The sequence below is a fragment of the Oryctolagus cuniculus genome, chromosome 16, assembly GCF_051225735.1.
Source record: "Oryctolagus cuniculus isolate XC-2025 breed Fujian yellow rabbit chromosome 16, ASM5122573v1, whole genome shotgun sequence".
NCBI lineage: Eukaryota > Metazoa > Chordata > Mammalia > Lagomorpha > Leporidae > Oryctolagus > Oryctolagus cuniculus.
The window spans coordinates 90,362,332-90,384,320 of record NC_142882.1 but is presented as its reverse complement, the minus strand read 5'-3'; the positions used below and the strand labels follow the sequence as shown (position 1 = coordinate 90,384,320).

The following is a 21,989-nucleotide window of genomic DNA, read 5'->3' as shown; positions in this document are numbered from 1 at the left end:
CTGCGACTCTGAGAACCACAAAAGCGGCTGGTGGTTTCTGCAGCTGCTCGGACTGCCACGAGAAGTCCCGTAAACCGAGAGGTTATAAACAACACAGGCGCGTCCCTCACAGCTCTGGGTGGGAAGGCTGAGATCATGGCCCTGTAATCGGGCCCCAGGCGAGGGCCCCTCCTGGGCTGCCGACAGCGTCTTCCTCTCTCGGGGCCCCAGGCACAGGCGCAGCACCCCACAAGGGAGGAGCCTTCCAGCTCTCCTCCCAGCAGGGCACCCATCCCGTTCGTCAGGCTCCACCCGCACGGCCTAGTTGCCTGCCACAGGCCCCGTCTCTGAGTCCATAAAGCTGAGGACTTGATTTCCACACCTGAGTTTGGGGGGACACACACTCAGCCCATAACACTGTTTACAATCCATCCCAATGGAATCCTTAGCTAAAAGGGTGGCGAGGAGGCTCCTTACCTGAAAAAGTAGGTTTCGGCCCCCTTGTAGTGGCCAGGTGTCAGTCTGAGGGGAGGGTAGCTGGTGGCCAGGGGCCGCACCATGAACAGGCCCATGGCCAGGGCCACGAACAGCACAGGCAGCAGCAGGTCCGCGAGCGTGCCCCTCCAGGCCCGGAGCGTGTGGCGCAGCCGCTTCTGCAGGAGGGCAGCCACCTGTGCCACAAGGAGCTGGCGGCCCTGCACAGGTGGGGGCCGCACAGGTGAGCCACCTGCAGGGGCAGAGACCACAGGGGCTGGTCAGGTGCAGGAGGCTGGTCCTGCAGATTCTCCTCAATTATCCTATAGGTGAGCCTGCGACAACCAACAGCCTGGGAAGCGCCACGTGGGCCACCACCCCCCTACACACACACACACACACACACACACACACACATACACACACAGTGCTCCCTGCGTCACAGGAAACAGAGGCACCAAGCACAGGCCTCTGCCTCCCTGGCCTGCAGGGTCAGAGCGCATGGCCCTGAGGAGGAATGCCATGGGTCCCACCTGGCCTTGTCCCCAAGCACAGAGCAGGTGAGAGGGGCCTCATGTCCACCATCAGCAGCTGAAATGAAGCCTGGGACGTCAGCTAGGATGGCACACAGCAAAGACAGAAGATGCCGGGAGGTTCTATGGCCCCATGCCCTGACTGAGGCTGCTCTGCCTGGCCACCCTCCAGGCACCGGGCCCTTCACCCTCCATCCTCCCCGCCTCCCACTGCGTTTTCTCTCCGTCCCTAACAGAGGTCTTTCCTTGGCAATCCCCAGGTTATGTGCCCAGCAGGATTCTGGGAATAACCTCCACACGTGCCGTTCCTCCATCCCTCCACCCCAACCCCTCCCGCACCTTCCACACTCCCTGGAGGCTGCACGGCCACCACTGAGCCTTCAGCCCAGAGTGCCCCTCATCCCCTCAGGACACAGCAAATCTGAAGGGGGTCCTCAGCTGTCAGAAGGGACAAGTACAGTCGGGAAGAAGTGTGACGTGTGCGTCGTAGGTCTACCGATCCTCTGCAGACTCCTCCAAACCATCTGTCCACACCGCCCCGGTTAGGACACGCCAAACATCTCCGTGCACCTGCGCCGGGTTAGGCCAGGTGCTCTCAGCAAAGCTGCTCAACGTGAGGGTGAGGAGGAGGGAGAGGCAGGCAGAGGGTGACGTCACCCGCACCTGCACGGAGGAACACAGCTTGTACTCAAAGTCCAATACGAGGCTGGCGCCGCGGCTCACTAGGCTAATCCTCCGCCTTGCGGCGCCGGCACACCGGGTTCTAGTCCCGGTCGGGGCGCCGGATTCTGTCCCGGTTGCCCCTCTTCCAGGCCAGCTCTCTGCTATGGCCAGGGAGTGCAGTGGAGGATGGCCCAGGTGCTTGGGCCCTGCACCCCATGGGAGACCAGGAAAAGCACCTGGCTCCTGGCTCCTGCCATCGGATCAGCGCGGTGCGCCGGCCGCGGCGGCCATTGGAGGGTGAACCAACGGCAAAGGAAGACCTTTCTCTCTGTCTCTCTCTCTCTCTCACTGTCCACTCTGCCTGTCAAAAAAAAAAAAAAGTCCAATACGAAACATCTTACGTGAAAAGCACCCTCGGCTGCAAATACTGAACCAGCTTAACAGAAGAGCAACAAGCAAAACCCAAAACGCAGTGTTAAAGAAGCGGTGCCACTTTGAAGGATAGATTATTTGTGGTGCTTTGAGCCCAGAGCTGCAGACGCACAGCTGGGGATGAACACACTCATCTGGATTAACTCCCTCTTTGCTCTGAGACCTCTGCTGGGCCCACAGTGTGGACGGCACGCCCTCTCTGGTTTCTGTCCTCTTGAGAGTGTGACAGAGCAGTGGAGAAGAAACTACAAAGACATCACCCAGCAAAGGGGAATCAAGTGTCCTGAGGGAGGTGGGCGGAGCTGAGAGCACCGGCACCCCGGAGCCAGTCCCTGGGCTACTGGGGGGGGAGTGAGAGAAGAGGCACCCAAGTGGGGGTTCGAGCAGCATCCTCGCAACCAGCAGCAGTCATATGCATGTGACCTCGGAGAGATGATGCCTGGCTGGGCTGTGGGCCACCAACTTTATGCATTATCAGTGGGGATTCACACGCAGCTCTCTATGACAGTTAAGTCAGCCACGGAGCGATTCTGATGCCACGAGGCACGGTATTACACCACATTTGGTAACCACATGAGGTTACCAGGCCGACAGGGCGTGTGTGGGCCTGGCCAACATCATGCAGGAGCTTCCTGTTGCCCAGCCACGTGACTTCTCAAGGTAATCACTGAGAAAACTGCTGTCTTTGCAGGCAGCTGAGTGAGGAGCTCATCCAGTGGCAAAGCAGGTGCATCCCACGGTTCCGCCTCGAGAGGTTCCGGAAGGGCCTGGCGGTCCACGCCCACAGGCCACCACCCTCACACGGCCTTACACGGCATCTGCTGTCAGTCACGCCAGACACCACACACAGCTGCCTGCCAATGGTGGTGCACTGCAAACACCCGCTGTCAACAGAAGTGGCACAAAGCTGTGTGACTAGGGGCTGGCGCGGTGGCACAACGGGTCGGGCTGCTGCCTGCAACGCTGGCATTGTAAGTGAGTGCCTGCTCAAGTCCCAGCTGCTTCTCTTCCAGTCCGGATCTTCGCTAATGCACCTGGGAAAGCCGTGAGTGACAGGTCATGTCGTAGGGCCCTGCCTCTCACATGGGGGACCAGGATGGAGTTCCTGGCTCCTGGCTTTGGCCTGACAAGCTCTGGCCATTGTGGACATTTGGGGAGTGAATCAGTGGATGGAAGATCTGTCTCTCCCTCTCTCTTAACTGCCTTTCAAATAAATAAATCGTTAATAAAAATGCTGTGACTGAACTGGGCAAACTTTCCCTGGTGGGGCAGTGGGCATGGGAGCAGGGGTGCTGTTGCTCACTGGTCCTACTCAGCGAAGGTCATGTGAGAGTCACAGCGGGGTGAGGCAAGTTCACCCCCACCAACCGGATTCCAGGGCAGTCTCACCCACCCACACACTGTGCGACTCCTAAAATCACCGAGCTCTCGGAATGTCATCTCAGCTGTAAAACAGATAACGAGGATTATGATCCGACACCGATGAAGCCGTCAGGGCAGGCGTAACACTGACCTCCAGGCACGGCGGGTGCTGGTGGGAGAGCCTCGGTAACTCTCTGGAGAGAGGTGTTCCCAACATAAGAAGAATAAATTTTCTCCACCCTCCCATATATGTTAATTGGTCATAAATGAGGAAAAAATAAAAGGCTAAGATAGTTTATGGTTATGAATCAACCACCAATCAAATATTCATGGCTAATCTTATAAAAGTGTTCGCATGAATAATTTAACAGTCAAAATTAAAATGCTGGACCAAATTGTTATGAATTGTCTTATATGACTTATGAGTGTAATTATATTCAAGGACTCTAGTTACATATATAATTACGCACTCCCATTTACCCTGACCATCAAATCGCTCAGGGGAAAATGTCCAAACATTTTTTTCTTGGTCCAGCAACAGCACATATTCAAACGTTAACACCTCGTGAGGAACTTACAATATCAAAGTTTCTGCAGGAGCCTCAGAATGTCTGTCCACATTACCAAGGACATGCAAATGTTCTTAGATATTTTAAAATACAGCATCATGAAGGTAATACTTTCAAGTCAGTGAAGAGAGTACTTCAAAAGGAAAGTGGACAGCCAGCATGCAAAACAGGCAGCTCACCCAAGATCTGCGAGCGAGCCAGTGCTTCCGTGCTGCAGAACGGGGCAGTGGTGGGGGTTTGCAGCTCCTCTGTACCGTAAAGATGAAAGATGCTGACACCTGGAGTACTGCGGGCTTGCAGGAACGGGTCTCCTCACACACACTGCTGGCGGCCGGCAGACCGCAGTCTTCCGTGGGAAGCAAACGTGGGTCATCCCGGCTCTGCTAACTGTGCTCCGTGAGTTGTTTCACAAACACTTTGGGGCAGATGCTCAGCGCAGCACGTGCTGCCTCGAGCGCCAGGACCAAGTCCCACCTCCACCCATGGTGCTCCTCCCTGTGGGGCAGCAAACGATGGTGCCAGCACCGGGAGTCCAGCCACCCGTGTGGAGCCCTGGCTCCCGGCCCTCGCCTGGGGGCACTTGGGGAGTGAGGCAGTGGATGTGAGACTTTGCTCCTTCTCACTCCCTTCCAAACACAATGAACATTTTAAAAACTCATGATCTGTTTATGCCACATTTTCTCCATCCAAACATCAATTGATGGACATCTGGGTGGACCCATAACTTAGTTATTGTGAACCAAGCGGCTTTAAACGTGGGAGCAGGCATGTCAGCAGAGAGTAACTCACTGCCCCAAGTCAGCAGGAAGTAGCTCTAAAGACAGATCATCATCCCCCCACCCCTCCTGGACTTTGGGGGCTGATTTAGTCCCATATAGCACTTGCTTTATAACAACCACAAGGGGGGAGTGTTAGTAAAATGGTACAGTCTTAATCTGTGTCACCATCTACGCCCGGATGCCATCCTATGCTCTAGCCCACCACCGCCTGTGGGGAGCAACTCGGACTAGACTAAGTTACTGGAATTAAGACTTATTCTATGCATCTGCTCTCCCACAATATGGCGCTGGGAGAGGAGTAACAACTTCTACACAGCTGCCTCCAGTTCAACCAATAAACTGTAGGACCTGCTCCTGATTGGAGGAGAGCAGCGTACTCGGCGTGTGGGTAGCAGAGTTGGGATTGGTGGAAGAGGACTATAAAGGAGGAGAGAGACAACATGCACCAGGAACATCTATCTGAAGGAACACCTGTGCAGCCCCCGAGAGAGCCGGCCGGCGGTGTGCCGCTCCCCTGTGGAAGTGGGGAAAGTGGCAGGGGGAACCGCCCTTCCACGGAGGTGGAAGGGTCGGCAGCCAACCCGGGAAGAACCAGCAGCAAACCCGGGGAGGGCCGAGCAGACGAAAGAACAACGCAGGGTCCTGTGTCGTTCCTCCGTGAAGAGGGGGAGCGACAACCGCCATTGCTGAAAGCCAGGTGACCAGATGGCCCAACCACCAGTGTCACCTCCACCCCCACCCTAGTGGGATTCATTTACTCCTACTTCCCTGCCTGTCCCCGCCCAGGCAAAGGTTTAAGAGGACGTGTTCCGGAACACATGCTCTCTTCCCCCACCCAACAACAAACCTTTACTCTTTGGGGCTGGCACCATGGCTCGCTTGGTTAATCCTCCACCTGCGGCCCCAGCATCCCATATGGGCACTGGGTTCTAGTCCCGGTTGCTCCTCTTCTAGTCCAGCTCTCTGCTGTGGCCTGGGAGGGCAGTGGAGGATGGCTCAAGTGCTTGGGCCCTGCACCCACATGGGAGACCAGGAGGAAGCACCTGGCTCCTGGCTTCGGATCAGCGCAGCGCACCAGCCGTAGTGGCCATTTTGGGGGGTGAACCAACGCAAGGAAGACCTTTCTATCTCTCTCACTAACTCTGCCTGTCAAAACAAAAAAAAATAAAATCAAACCTTTACTCTTAAAAAAAAAACTTGGGGGTACACATAGCTCTTTCATATGCTAATTTCATTTCCTCTGTATATAGACAAGACAGATTTCCACCCAGCCATAAAAAAAAATCTATTGCAACAAAATGGATGCAACTGGAGACAGTTATGCTTAATGAAATGAGCCAGACCTAAAATGACAATTATCACATGCATGTTGTCTGATTTGTGGTAGCTAACACAGTGCAAAAAAAAAAAAAAAAAAAAAAAAAACCCTGAATGTGTAAGAATGAAACTGACATCTTATGAGTTGATTATGGTTTATAGCCCTTGTCTATAGGCCTGTGGAACAGTGGTCTATTTTTTTTAAAGATTTATTTATTTCAAAGTCAGAGTTACACAGAGAGAGGAGAGGCAGAGAGAGAGAGAGAGAGAGAGAGAGAGGTCTTTCATCTGCTGGTTCACTCCCCAGATGGCCCCAGTAGCCAGAGCTTCTTCCCACTCTCCCACGTGGGTGCAGGGGCCCAAGGACTTGAGCCATCCTCCACTGCTTTCCCAGGCCACAGCAGCGAGCTGGATCAGAAGAGGAGCATCCGGGTCTCGAATTGGCCTGGTGCTTCAGGCCAGGGCGTTAACCCACTGCGCCACAACGCCAGCCCCAATCTACTTTTTACTTGCTAAACACTATCTTTAGTGGAATATTAAGCCTGTGATTATAAAGCAAATTTAAAGTATCACAAAAAGGAAAAGGAAAAAAAGGAGGAGGAGGAGGGAGGGAGGGAAGAATTGTTATGTTCCTATAATCATGTCTACAAAATACAAGAAATCTGTTCATTGTATAATAAAAAAAATTCAGTCTTAACACATATTAACCAAAATAAGCTCCTGACTTTGGATCGGCACAGCTCCAGCAGTTGCAGCCAACTGGAGAGTGAACTAGCAGATGGAAGACCTCTCTCTGCCTCTCTGTAAAATCTACCTTTCAAATAAACAAACAAACCTTTAAAAAATAATTAAGGCAGTTAAGGTATTTTTCAACCTCTAAGACTTATGCTTGTTTGTGTGGTGAGGTTATGACTACTTTAGTTGCCTTCACAATTTTGGTTTTTTTTTTTTAAACGAGTTTTTATCCATCTTGCAATGAATTATTTTGAAAGAACTACACCTTACTCAGGAGATGAAGCGCAGCTTCATGAGAGGGAAGGAGTGTGATTCTCTCCTCACTGGGCTGGGCACTCAGCATCCCTCTGGAGTGTCGGCACCCGTATCAGAGCACCTCAATCAAGTCCTTGCTCTGCTGCCGAGCCCAGCTTCCTGCCAATGCCCACCCTGGGGAGCAGGTCGTGGCTCAAGTAATCGGGTCCCTGACACCACATGAGAGATCTGGACTGAATTTCAAATTCCTGTGGGCATTTGGGGACTGAACCAATGGATGAGAGTTCTCTCTCTCTCCCTCCCACCACTCCCTCTCCAATAAGTGAATAAATATTAATCCTCTGTTCACTGAATCACAGAATCTTAGAGCTGAAATGGATCTTTAAAATAACACAGTTGTGAGGCCAGCTCTGTGGCATAGCAGGTAAAGCCACCACCTGCAGTGCCGGCATCCCATATGGGCGCCAGTTCGAGACCCAGCTGATCCACTTCTGATCCAGCTCTCTGCTATGGCCTGGGAAAGCAGCAGATGGCCCAAGTGCTTGGGCCTTTGCACTCATGTGGGAGACCCAGAAGAAGCTCCTGGCTTCATATTAGCACAGCTCCGGCCATGGCAGCCATCTGGGGAGTGAACCAGTGGATGGAAAACCTCTCTGTCTCTAACTCTACCTTTCAAATAAATAAATAAATAAGCATAGTTGAGGCCTTTCATTTACTTACAATTAAGTTCAGTTCAGGAGAGGCGGTGAAGTAAGTTAAATGGGAGACGAGGGGGCAGTGTGTGAAACAGCGGGCTTTCACTCGTGTGGCCACCAGGGTGGGGGCTTAGTCACCTGGTGGAGTAAACTTCTCAAGGAGCTCCCAGCCTTGGGCCAGGTCCACTGTGACGGCCCCTGACAGCTTTCCCCGGCCAACAGGGCACGGATGCAGTGGTCACAGGGAGGTACTGCAAGGAGGCTGCCGACGCCCAGGACCCAAAATACCAGGGTGTCAGCTGCCAGCTGGGGAGGGTGTTGCAGGGAGCTCTAGAGCAGACGGAGTCTGTGCAGAGACAGCGACCGTGAGACAGGGCACGTCACGCGGCTGGGGAGAGAGCCTGCAGGATGTTCGCCCCCGCACCCCAGCCATGCCCTGGTTTCAGAATTCTGACAGGCAAAGGCAGATGTCACCGCACATGCACTCAGCACTCAGGGGAACAGGATCTGTGAGCTCTCCTGTAGCCCCCGGGATGCTGAGCGGACCCGCGGAACATGCTTGCCATTCAGGGGCACACCTTCAAGGTGGGTCTTAGTAAATTCACTTGGGAGCCACGCGACACAGCAGCAGGAGTCGGGGGGCCTGAATTTCAGCCTGGCTTCCTCTGAACGCACGGAACAGTTTGAGAAAGCAATTTTCTTTCAGTTTCCCCCATTTACAAACCAAGAAGTTAGACAGCGTGGTCTTCAGCTTTGTCCACACGAAGACGATTGCTGCGTGAATTTTCACAAATTGTGACCGTATTCCTATTCGTATCATTTGTGCATCTCCAAGGAGAAAATCGGCAAAACCAGACGTCCTTTTACTAAGGTACGGGAGAGAGGGGAGAGAGGACGATGACGGGGCGTGAGTGTGTGTGTGTATCTGGACGGCTTTATTTATGATCTCGCAAGCACATCTCATCTAATTTTACAACACCTCGTCTGCTCGCTTTTTATACCTAGTACATCACTTTGGTGAAACACTGTTTGCCTCTAAAGACAGAAGCAGGAGACTCAGGTAAATGGCGACTGTCCACTCGCCGGGCCTGTGCAGCTCCAGCTGCCACGTAGCTTTGGCAGCGTCGCTTGGTTCTTTGAAAAGACTGCCTGTAACAGCAGAAGCGCCATAAAGCGCCAGCTTAGGAGCCCACCGAGGAGGGGTCATCCCTCACATGCAGCCACATTCGCTGAGTGGCTCGAGGCTGCGGGGACTCCTGTGACTAAGCCTTGAGCAGGCTTGACGTCCAGGGAAGCAGGTGCAGCCCAGCACCGCCACTGAGTGTTGCCCACGTGGGCAGGCCAACGAAGCCCAGTCTGGGCTTTGCCTCACAGGCACCAAACACAGGTCGTCCTCCAGTGGCTGTGTAAGGGCACCACACTTGGGTCTCCAGCACCAGTCCCCTTCTCAGTTTTAATTGATGTTAGGGGAACCTTACGCACCCCAATCCTGACCACATTTGGGAGGCAGAATGTGCCTCAGGCAGCCATGTGGGCTCCACTTTCAGATGTCTGTCTGCTTGAAGACTGGCTCAAACAGTACCCACAGGAAAACCGACTGATGGCAACGCAGGCAAAGGGCTCCAGGTGGCATCTGGGCATGGTGAGGGGAGGTAAAGATGCAATCAGAGACGAGGACCCTCACTCCTGCCACACTCAGCTCTGCCTCAGCCTGCGCCTCCTGCTCACCTCCCTTGCTGATTGCACCACCCTCCACCTGTGTGCTTCTCCACAGGCAATGAGGGCCTTGTAATGGGAGCGGCTGACCACAGTTCATCTTGTCCTCAGCCCCGGCACACTGCGCAGCCTGAGTGAGATACTCAGTAGGCTCCGATGGGCGTTGGCCAAACACGGGAGTCAATATCCCTGATCCTATGTCACCTTCCCGAGCTGAAGTCTCCCTTCTCCTAGGTCCATTGTTCCTCTACGCAGAAAACTTAGTGCCACTCTTGCACCTCCCAGTCTCACTGGAGTCAGTGCCGCTCGCAGCTGTAACAGTCCACCTGCTGGGCCTCACTCCAGAGCAGTCTCCACACCACTAACAGTGGCTCCACTTCGATATGATTCCCAGAGTGCAAGAGACACAAAGTAGTGACCAAAGTCCTGCTTTTGCTCTGTGGTCTCACATAACTACAGGGGCTGGCATTGTGGTGCGGTGGGTTATGGCGCCTCCTGCAATGCCAACATCTCAACAGGCACTGATTGAAGTCCTGGCTGCTCCACTTCCAATCCAGCTCCCTGCTAATGTGCCTGGGAAGGCAGTGGAAGATGGTCTCCTGACAACCACGTAGGAGACCTCCAGGGAATTGCAGGCTCCTGGCTTTGACGTGGCCCAGCCCTGGTTGTTACAGGCATTTGAGGAGTGAACCAGTGGATGGAAGATCTCCTCCTCTCTCTGCAACTCTGCCTTTCAAATAAGTTTTTTATTTTTAAACAAAAGAGGCCACTATAGCATCTCACAGAGGCATCTCTGTTTCTTGGAAGGAGGAAGTGAGATAGAGGAGTTGAAAGGAGACTGGAATCAGGATTTAGCCAGACTCCCTAACCAACCCTGTGAGATCTGGGATACTCCCAGACCCTAAACATCTTGTGCCAACATGACACCACAAGGGGGAATTCCACATCATGAAACTTTGCTCCATGCACAGAATTACTAAAAATGTTGCATGAAGTCACTCTCGTCTATAAATTATACCAGAGTGATTCAAAAGTTTGTGGAAAACAGAATTTACAGATGTTTGTTTTAGCACAAAATTTCTTAGAATCCATGTTGCAACATTCATCAAAAATTCAGGGAAAATGTGATTTTGAGAAGACTGCAAGGATTTCAAAACCTTTTTGTTCCCCAGTAACCTTTCCATTCCACGTTTTCAGGAAACTTTGAAGGGTCCTTGTATACGACACAAATGAATTTCAAGTGTTCATTTGGGTCCTATCAAGGTATGATACAAAACACTCCAGACACAGTGCCTTGAACAAGGCACAGGCAACGTGCAGCCAGGCTGGGATGGTCTGCGCAGCGCCCCCAGGCTCCAGGGAGCAGGTGAAGCCCTCGCGGCACGAGTCAGTGCAGGCTGCCCAGAGCTGGTTCTGTCTGGATGACCAAAGCTGCCCATCACGATGCGGGAGGCAGTGACTGAACTTCAGATGACAGAAGCACACCAGTGCCGCCGTTTCACAGGCAGGTGGCCCCCGGTCTGGAGAGGAGGATGGGAAACACTCGGCAGCAGCCCGAGGAGCCGCCTTGGCCGCTCTGATCTGCGTGCCGGCCAGGGTCGCAGCTCCACACACGTTCCTGACTTCCCACTGCCCCCACAGAAGCAGCCACTTCCTGGCGCCTGGCACCGGCATTTACCCTGCCCAAGTCTATTTCAATTCCATGTGGTTTTGGCAGACTCTCTCCTGGAGAGGAGCCTGCTGCTAGCTGTCCGCTGGTTTTGGCAATCGTGCAAAGCAAACCTTGACTGGCAGCAGCCACGGTGCCTCCCTACCTCGCTGGTGGGGAAGGCAGCGTTTGAAGTTTAAGAAAGTGTGGACAAAGAAGACAAGACGGCCTGCTGGGACTGACACCAAGCTGAGGCCCAGGAGACACTGGTGGAATCGGAACAGCTCTCTGAAGAGGCCAGGAATTAGGGCGGCCCCACGCGGGACAAGCGAGGCAGGGTGGAGGCCCCTGCAGGTTGTTCACTGCTGAGACTGTTTCCCGTCACCAGAAGCAGCGCAATTAGGGATGAAACGCAGAGGATTAAGTCGCAGAGAAGAAAACGGAGGCTCGAACGAGGTGCTGCGGGCAAACCACTCAGCTGAAAACCGAAATGCAGTCTCAGGTCTCCACAGAGAGGATACAGCTTCTTAAAAATGAAAGCCAAGGCAGCTGGCCACACGGGGAAGCCGGCCATCCTTCCAGGATCGCCCAGTGTTGCGTGGGTTTATGACCTCTCGTGCAAACCCCAGGCTTGAAAAGGCTCTGAGAGGGTGTTTTCCGTAGCGGGGCCCACACACCGCCCAAATCCCTGACCGTGGAGTGCTCACTACAAACGCGAATGCTTCAGTCTTCAGGGCCAAAACTCAGGAAAGCTGGGTCTAGGAACATGCCGTCTGCAGTAAGTACCTGGATGACTTTTAAACCTCCCTTAATATAAGTTCCCTTCTCTCAACACTGGACCCTGGACACAGCCGCCAGGTCCTGGCGCACCCAGTGGGGGCAGCTCATTCTGCAGTGGGGATCCACTTGATCCACTCCTCTGAAGATCAGACCTGCACCCAGACCTCCCGGCGCCAGAGTTCTGGAGGTGAAACCCGGGCAGCCACATGCTGAGCACAGGGGCACCCACTCATCCCTCTAGCCAGCGAGACAAGAAATGTGGGTCCCGTGACGACCGTGAAAAGGCATTGCATTCAATGGCAGGATTCAGACAGACAGCTCTGGATCTGCCTGCCTGGGCTGGCAGTGGGCAAAGACGGGAAGCAAGTGCAATTAACAACGTCGTGCAACCCGTCACGGGGCTGGGACTGCTGAGCAGGGACCAGGACAAGTGAAAAGGAGGACTGGACTTAGCCTGGCCAGGTGGCAAGCACTGCCCATGCAAAGGGCGGTCAAACCACGCACTGAAGCCTCCGCAGGGACCCTCAGAGAAGGGGGCAGAGCTGCGTTGCAGGCTCTGGGGGGAAGAAGCTGAAAGGGGTGGGGTTTGGCTGCAGCACAGAGGAGGAGAAGGACTGTGCCCAGAGACTGAAAAACCTCTAAGTGTCTGTAAATGAGAGTAAATGATCAGATACTTATTTATAAGAGGAGACGGGGGCTGTAGCATGGAGAATCTGTTGATGGCAACGAGGGATGACTGACCATGGAGAGGGAGAGAGAACAGCTCTGACACTGCTGTTCGCACACCAGGTAGAGAGTGAGGCAATCTTTGAAGACTAAGGAAAATGGGGGAGAAACACAGGTTTCTGGTGAAAATCATAGGTCAGGCGTGAGCATGTTGAGACGGACGTGGCCGGAGGTGCCAGCATCGGGGTGCTAGGGGCAGCCGGGGCCGCAGCAGCTATCTGAGCTGACGGGTGACAGGTGAGCCACAGCGGCACGGGGTGGGGATGAGAGTTCTGGCCCCGAGGAGAGTAGCTAGGGGCTGGCTGAGCAACCTGGGTTACGTGCAGGCGAGGTTCACCTGCAGAGGAGGAACTGGGAAGAGAGAGCTCACCACGGAGACATTACGAGCGATGTCAGAGTCCAAGGAGAGGGAAGTTTGCCCAACAAGGAGGAGCTGGGTACTTCACAAAGCTGCCCTCTGAACCCCGTGGCCTGCTGGCCATTAGTGAGGCCAGGCGAGACCTCCCACGTGTGCTCCGAGGGGACCATGGCCCACGAGAGAGGCGAGCACCTGCAGCCAGAGTGCGTCTCACAGCTCTTCTGAGAAAGGAACGTGGCCGTGGGGCGGGGGGGAAAGTGGTGGAGGAAATCTTTCCCTCCTGCTGCTTGGCTTGTCCTAAAGGAAGCGTGGAGAGCGTGTTGACTCCCCACTGGGAACAAGAGGCAGAAAACAGTGCCAGGGACTCTGGGAACTGGGAAGTCTCGGGGACAGGAAGGAACGTGGTACAGACGGCAGGGTGGGGGGCAGACACAGACCCTCAGGCACAGCCTCCTGTTTTCTCTACAGCTCAGGACGGGGCTCCTCCAGAGGGGACACTGGAACCGACCTGGCACAGGTAGGGGAAAGCTGGCCAGGGCAGCAGGATCAGATCCCTGGGCAGTGTTGAGAGAATCCACTCTCGGACTTGACCACTGGGAGATACAAACACTGACTCTACAGGAAGAAAACCATGGAATAAGTAACCACCCACAGCACGTGTTCAGTCTGGGCCGCCATGGAGGGAGGGAGAAGAGTCCACACGGGAGAGAAGGAGTGGCCTGCAGGGGACCCAGGCCTGCACCACAGCTGGGCTGGAGCCCACGGACTCCAGCTGCTCCCGCCTCAGCACAGTGGTTGAAGCAGGCAGAGCTGAGCCAAGCTGCCGGGCAGGGCCAGCCCTGCAACCTCCCTCGTTGCACTGTGTGAGTTCAGCAAGGGAAGGAGCCGCCTGGGCTGCACTGTGACGTGGACACGGCTTGTCCTTGCCAGGACTCAAGTTGAAACGCCACTGCCAACGTAACAGTGTGAAGAGGGGGAGGAGCTCTAGGAGGTGCCTGGGTCATGCAGGGATCAACGCAGGTCCCAGGGGAGCAGGCTAGTTCTCAGCAGAGCAGGCTGCTCTAAAGCACCTGTCCGGCCCCTGCTCATCCACCAGGCCCAGTCGTGCCTTCCCAGCCCCCAGATCCCTTACCCAAAACCAACCTGTTTCTTCATAAACGCCCCATCTCGGTCTTCTGGGACCAGGACGGGCTGCCCTCACAAAGTGCCACAGGCACCAAGTCCATTCTCTCACGGTCTTGGGGGCTGGAAGTTTGAGACCAAGCTGTCACAGCAGGGCTGGGGTCCTCTGGGGCCTCTCTCCCTGGCATGGAGATGATTTCCTCTCCCCGAACCCCACGCTGCCTTCTCGACGGCACAGGAACCCTGGGTCTCTGTCCCTGTCGCGTGTCCCTCTCACAGGACACTCGCACCCACCCACATGACCTCACCGAACCTTCATTACAAGTGTAAAAGTCTTGTCTCCAATGCAGTCCCCCGCTGTGGCTCTGGGGTTTGGAATCCAACATAGTAACATTGAGGGCACACAGTTCAGTCTGCAATGCCAGTGCACGGTGAGAATGGACTCAGCACTTGTGGTTCTGGGCGAGGTTCTGTGCCGTCACAGCCAGGTGTGGCACAGACTGGCAGCCACCGGGAGCCAGGCCCTGTCTCCGACCCATGGCAGCGAGAGATGAGGGGCAGAGCTGGGTAACCTGGATGTCACTCGGATGCCACCTCACTGTGGTCTCCCGGAAGCAGCCTCGTCCATGCGGCCACCGTGTCTGCGTGCATTTCAAGTGCTGTGCTGCCCAACTGTCTGTCGGATCTTGGAGAGGCTTGTTCAGAAAAGCAAGTGGCCATCACGGCAGGTGCCATGCTGGGGGAGGGTTTTGTGTCAGGCCCACTCTGGGGTGGGGGGAGGCAGGTGACATCTCCACACCTCGACTCCTCCTCCAATTCACAGACGAGGCAAGACTGTCCCCAGGTGGGCTGTCAGGCTGGCGAGAGATGAGAGCACCGGACCCCAGCATCACAGACCAGTGCACCCTGGCAGCCCATGGCTCCCCTCTCCACAGGGAAGTGACGCCCGCTCCCCACAGAGCAGACCCAAGGACAACGTGTGGCTCCAGGCATCCGTCTCCATAACTCATTTCCACGGAGCTACCGGGGGCCCTAGATTAGAAAGTATATATTTTATGCTTTATTTGGCTTTCATCAATCTCTCAGAGAAGCAAGAAGTGAGTTATTTGAAGGCTGGCCCTTGGAAGACTTATGGCCCGTGCAGAGAGAAGGGGCACCCACAGGCAGGTGCCGCTGGAGCAGGGATCAGTAACAGGAGCATTTTCCTGGAGGGAGGACAGAGGAGAAAGCCTCTGCAAATGGCCATTCCAGAAACTGAATTCCTCTGGTGTAGATCCCACCCCTCAAAGAAAGGGACTAAAGGTCACTGTGGCTGGAAGACATTAGCACTCTCTCCCAGTATCCTGATCTAACGTGTTGATAAAATCATCTACGTAGGCCTCATGTAGTTTTATGTGAGGAGTTTGCAGAATATAAAATTGGTTAATGCAAGCAAGCCCTTCTCAGATTTGTTTTGCTGTGTCCTGGACTCACTCATTTAGCAGGAAATACTTGAGCAGATTTTTCAATGATGTACATTCCAGCTCCAAAATGTCATTTGAATGATAAATAAAATTACATTTCTATAGCATATTTTACAACAGCAACAGAAAACATTATAATTTTTCCTTCCTCTGGGTATTTTTCTTGAATTCAAAGCACCACCCATTGTCACATAGCATTAGCTTCCATTGCACGTTTTATGTCTAATATTTATGTGAGTTTTCATACTGTTCCCCAAATTCACAGCATGGATTTTTCAAGGCAGAGGCATAACAGGATGAAGAGGACAGATATGGGTGATATTTTTCAGTGTAAATTATTCCAAATTCTCATAAACATTTTGTCATCGTAAGAATCTAATGATCATGTGTGGGGAGCAACCCGGACTGGACTGAGTTACTGGAATTAAGGCTTATTCTATGCATCTGCTCTCCCACAATATGGCGCTGAGAAGGGAGAAACAGCTTCTACCCAGCTGCCTCCAGTTCAACCAATAAACAGCAGGACCTGCTCCTGATTGGAGGAGAGCAGTGTACTTGGCGTGTGGGCAGCCGAGTTGGGATTGGCGGAGGAGGACTATAAAGGAGGAGAGAGATGGCATGCACCAGGAACATCTGAGGGAACACCTGTGCAGCCCCCGAGAGAGCCGGCCGGTGGTGTGCCGCTCCCCTGCGGAAGTGGGGAATGTGGCAGGGGGAACTGCCCTTCCACGGAGGTGGAAGGGACAGTAGCCAACCCGGGAAGAACCAGCAGCAAACCCGGGGAGGGCCGAGCAGACGAAAGAACAGCGCAGGGTCCTGTGTCGTTCCTCCACGAAGAGGGGGAGCGACATAATGGTGCCGTGACTCGGATATGAAGCCTAGGCAGGGTTTAGTGTCGTTCCTCCATGAAGAGGGGGAGCGACAATCATGTTTTCCTTAAATTTGCTCTTACACATGAAAATCATTAACTAACGTTTCCTAAAGGAAACAAACGTTCAGAAATAAAACCGTTAGGCAAAATGCTAACACCAAAAGAGAAAGTAACCTGTGTGTCCAGGTAAAGTGTTCACATCAACATCAGAGCACAGGGACAAACCGCCACTGATGGTGGGAGTGACTGCCTCAGAACTGCACAGGCAGGGACGTGCAGTGTGCTCAAAGAACACAGAGGAGAAGAACGGCACCGACGCCGCAGCTCACTAGGCTAATCCTCCGCCTAGCGGTGCTGGCACACCGGGTTCTAGTCCCGGTCGGGGCGCCGGATTCTGTCCCGGTTGCCCCTCTTCCAGTCCAGCTCTCTGCTGTGGCCAGGGAGTGCAGTGGAGGATGGCCCAAGTGCTTGGGCCCTGCACCCCATGGGAGACCAGGAGAAGCACCTGGCTCCTGCCATCGGATCAGCGCGGTGCGCCGGCCGTGGCGGCCATTGGAGGGTGAACCAACGGCAAAGGAAGACCTTTCTCTCTGTCTCTTTCTCTCTCACCATCCACTCTGCCTGTCTAAAAATAAAAATTAAAAAAAAGAATGGCAGAGTCTCAGGTAAATACTGGGGGACCCCTTTCCTGTAAAGTTGGTAAAGGGACACAGTGTCCTAAAGAGGTGGCACTGCCCGTGGGAGGGCGATGGCTCCAGGTGGACGTGAGTGGAGGCCGCATGGGCGAGCACCAGGCAAACATCCATGGGGGCGCAGCTGAGGCCTGGGGCATGGACTATCGGATGCCCAGTTAGCGTCAGTAAAAATGACTGCCACACACACACACACACACACACACACGGCATAACTCCTGGTCAGAGATGATCCACAGCAATGCCACAAAGGAGGGAACTCAAATGGACAATGAGCAACTGAGCAGGAGGGGGACTCAGGCACGGAATTCAGCTCCACGTGCTGTGGCAGTTTCGGGAGGGAAGCGTCTAGGGGGGCCGCCCTTAGACAAGAGAAGAGAAAGTGTCAGTGAGGGTGGGGGTCAGTGAACCTCTGTTCACTGCTACTGTGGATGCAAAACAGTGCCAGCAGTGTGGGAGGTGGCATGGGGACACCCCAAGAGCCGAAACGTATCCAGACCCAGTAGTTCCGAGTCCTGTTGTACACCCAAAAAAGGGGAAAGTAGGAGCTTGAATCGATACTCATGCACCCACGTTTATGGCAGCATCATCCAAAATCACCTCAAAGTGGAGGCAACCCCTACGTCCATCAGCAGAGGAGTGGATGAACAGTGCGTGAGGTATGCAGACAGAGCCACGTATACTCACAATCACACTTATAGTGAATTATCTGACCTCAGAGAGAAATCCTGTCACGTGGGACACGGGTGACCAAGCAGCTCTTCTGCAACACAGCCAGCCACTCACAAGAGGACACACTCCACATGGCCCCAGCCACACGCATCCGTCAGCCACTCACAAGAGGACACACTCCACATGGCCCCAGCCACACGCATCAGTCAGCCACTCACAAGAGGACACACTCCACACGGCCCCAGCCACACGCATCAGTCAGCCACTCACAAGAGGACACACTCCACACGGCCCCAGCCACACGCATCAGTCAGCCACTCACAAGAGGACACATTCACACGGCCCCAGCCACACACATCAGTCAGCCACTCACAAGAGGACACATTCACACGGCCCCAGCCACACGCATCCGTCAGCCACTCACAAGAGGACACTCCACACGGCCCCAGTCACACGCATCCGTCAGCCACTCACAAGAGGACACATCCACACGGCCCCAGCCACACGCATCCGTCAGCCACTCACAAGAGGACACATCCACACGGCCCCAGTCACACGCATCCGTCAGCCACTCACAAGAGGACACATCCACACGGCCCCAGTCACACGCATCAGTCAGCCACTCACAAGAGGACACATCCACACGGCCCCAGTCACACGCATCAGTCAGCCACTCACAAGAGGACACACTCCACACGGCCCCAGCCACACGCATCAGTCAGCCACTCACAAGAGGACACATCCACACGGCCCCAGCCACACGCATCCGTCAGCCACTCACAAGAGGACACATCCACACGGTGCCAGCCACACCCATCAGACAGAAAGCCTAGAACCACTGTTGCCAAAAGATAGGTTGGGCGGGGAGCTGATGTTTGATGGCCACAGGGTTTCAGCTTTTCTTTTTTTAAAATTTTTGACAGGCAGAGTGGACAGTGAGAGAGAGAGAGAGAGAAAGGTCTTCCTTTTGCCGTTGGTTCACCCTCCAATGGCCGCCACAGCTGGTGCATCGCGCTGATCCAAAGCCAGGAGCCAGGTACTTATCCTGGTCTCCCATGCGGGTGCAGAGCCCAAGTACTTGGGCCATCCTCCACTGCCTTCCCGGGCCACAGCAGAGAGCTGGCCTGGAAGAGGGGCAACCAGGACAGAATCTGGCGCCCCGACCGGGACTAGAACCCAGTGTGCCGGCGCCGCAGGTGGAGGATTAGCCTAGTGAGCTGTGGCGCCGGCCAGGGTTTCAGCTTTGAGTGAAGGATGGTGATGGTTGTGCAAAGCAAATGCACTCAGCACCACTAAACTTAACCCTTAAAATGGTCACTGCTGGGCCCACAGTGTGGCACAGCAGGGAAAGCCACCGTCTGCAGGGCTAGCTCCCCACACGGGCACCATCTTGAGTTCTGGCTGCTCCCTGTTAAGTGGCCTGGGAGAGCAGAAGATGGCCTAAGTGCGCGTGCCCCTGCACCCATGTGGGAGACTGGATGAAGCTCCTGGCCAGCCCTGACTCTTGTAGCCATTTGGAGAATGAACCAGCATCTCCTTCTCTCTGTTTCTGCCTCTCTCTCTCTCTCTCTCTCTGTAATTCTGCCTTTCAAATAAGTAAATAAATATTTAAAAAAAAATAAAGAGATGGAGGGAGAGACAGAGACAGAGAGAGAGAGAGAGAGAGAGAGAGAGATCTTCCATCAGCTGGTTCACTCCCCAAATGGGTGCAATGGCCAGGGCTGGGCCAGGCTGAAGCCAGGAGATTGGAACTCCATCTGGGTCTCTACAGGGGTAGCAGGGGCCCAGGCACTTGGGCCATCACCTGCTGCTCTCCCAGGCACATGAGCAGGGAGCTAGATTGGAAGTGGAACAGCCAGGACTCAAACAAGTGCCCATTTGGACGCCAGCATCGCAGGAAGCAGATTAACCCGCTATACCACAATGCTTGCCCTTAAAAAAAAATTTTTTAAAGTCAAGATACATCTCATAGGGCCTGTGAGAAGCTGCTTAATATGGTACTTTCTACCATCTCTGAGAAGCTAAAAAATTATAGAAGGGATTTTCTTATAAGTCCTGACTTTTGTGTATGTGAGGAATTGTACCAGCAACAAAGGGAAGCCCACAAAGCTGCTGAGAAAACTGACTGGCTGCGACGCCAGCATGGCCTCAGGAGATCAGAAAGAATAAAAAAAAGAAGACGATGACACAAGACATGAAGCAAGGTTTCTATCAGGAAGACACAAAATTATAATTATTTATGCACCTAAGAGAGCCCCCAAAATATATGGGGAGAAAACTGACAAAAATTAAGGGGAGAAATAGATAGTTCAACAACAATAATCAGAATAATCAATACTCAAATTTCCTTAATGGATAAAACAATCTACCAGAATATTAACAGAGAAACAGAAGACTTGAGCAACACAGACTGGATGATACTGACACCTACAGAACAAGCCCCATCACAGCAGGTGCACATTCTTTGAGGCTATGTGAACTCTTTCCAGCACTGCCCACATACTGCACCCTAAAACAAACTGCGGTGAGAACAGGGAGAAAATCATTCACTCTTTCCAGGTCACAACCGGATGAAATTGGACCTTTATAACAAAAGAGGAATTTGAAACTCACACACATGTGGAAATGAAAACACAAGTCTACATAATCAGTGGCAAAAATCAAAAGGGAAGTTAGAAAATCCCGGGAGGTGAGTGAAATAGAGATGCAAACACTGAGACATCTCGGCCACAGCTGAAGCAGAGCTTGGAGAAAAGCTCAAATTAGCTACGTAAACGTCCCACCTGCACACTGGGAGATGAGAACAGACTCAAACTAAACAAGCAAAGGGAGCAAAGAAGTAAGTATTAGGGCTGAATGCATGACATCAAGAATAGAAAAATCAATAAAGTCTAAAGTTGACTCGGTGAAAAGAGTTACAGAATCGGCAGAACTTCAGCACACCAGAGAGAAGACTCGAATTGCTGAAACTGAAGATGAGAGATGCCCAGATTCCCAGGAAGACACAAAGCACAAACATTGATTTGAGGAGAGACGGACCACCTAAGAGACCAATAGACCTATATCAAGAATGGAATAATAAAAAATAACTACTCGCAAACCAAAGCCAGGACCAGATGGTTCCCTAGTAAATCCTACACAGCACTGGGAGAGGTAATACCAATCCTTCCAGGAAACAGGTGAAGCGGAGACTCTCACAGCTCATTTGGGAAGGCCGGTGCTACCATGGCCCCACGCCGGACTGCAGCATCACAGACAAGAAACCTGCAGACCGGAATCTGTCATAGACACAAACATCCGCAACAAATCCCTAGCAAAGAAAACCCAGCAACAGGTACCCAGGGGAATTCGTCCCAGGGGTTCAATGCTCTTTTAACATCCAAAACCAACACAAATTCGTCTGTTTTCCATCGCTGTAACAGAATACCTGGGGCTGGGGACTTCCCACAGGCAGGGGCTTACGCAGCTCAGTTTGTGCAGCCCTCTTGGTTCAACCTCCAGCAAGGGACACCTGGCTGCACCACGCGGTGGGTGGGAGTGTGTCCCAGAGATCAGCTGGTGAGTCCAGGAGACCGGGCAGGGCAGTCTTGCTCTCTCACAAACTGTAGAACTGTCGTGGCTCCCGGGAGAAGCGCGCTGATTCCTCCCAAGGGAGGGCCCACCCCATCACCCCCGCGAGGATGCACTCTTAAATGTTCCCCCACCTCCTTATGCTGCCACGCTGAGGACCAAGCTCCAACACAGGGACATGCTGGGTACACACTCAGACCAGCCACGCCTGCATCACATCCTTCAATAAAAACAGAAAACAGCGGTTTTCTCAAGGCCTGCAGATCCACCACATTCATAATAAAATCTCCGTGCAGCTGGGATCAGACCAGAGCCGCTGGGCTGCGGAGGGCTTTGTGAAAGCCCGCAGTTAGCATCACACTAACCCAACTCCATACCACAACTCAGATTCAGAAATGAGAGCTGCCCGATTTGAATAATGTGCAAAGGACAGGAGTATGCATTTCCCCAGAGAAAATACACAAGGTCGGTAAGGCCATGCAAGGGAGTGTGCATCGGGCAATCAACACCAGGGAAACGCAGATCGAAGCACAGGAGGGGCCTGCTGTTGGTTCAGAGGTTGAGACAGTGTGTGGGAC

The 21,989-nt window shown here is 53.5% G+C and overlaps 1 protein-coding gene across 1 annotated transcript in view; it reads right to left on the bottom strand.

Moving 5' to 3' along the window:
* Window positions 1-21,989, bottom strand: part of LOC103345127 (ATP-binding cassette sub-family A member 13) — a 302,255-nt gene that overhangs the window by 158,244 nt on the left and 122,022 nt on the right. The window contains exons 26-27 of the mRNA XM_089315631.1: window positions 5,232-5,246; window positions 457-706 (exon numbers count right to left, since the gene is read on the bottom strand). Of these exons, the coding sequence (XP_089171757.1) occupies window positions 457-706; window positions 5,232-5,246 (265 nt within the window). The remainder of the gene's footprint in view (window positions 1-456; window positions 707-5,231; window positions 5,247-21,989) is intronic.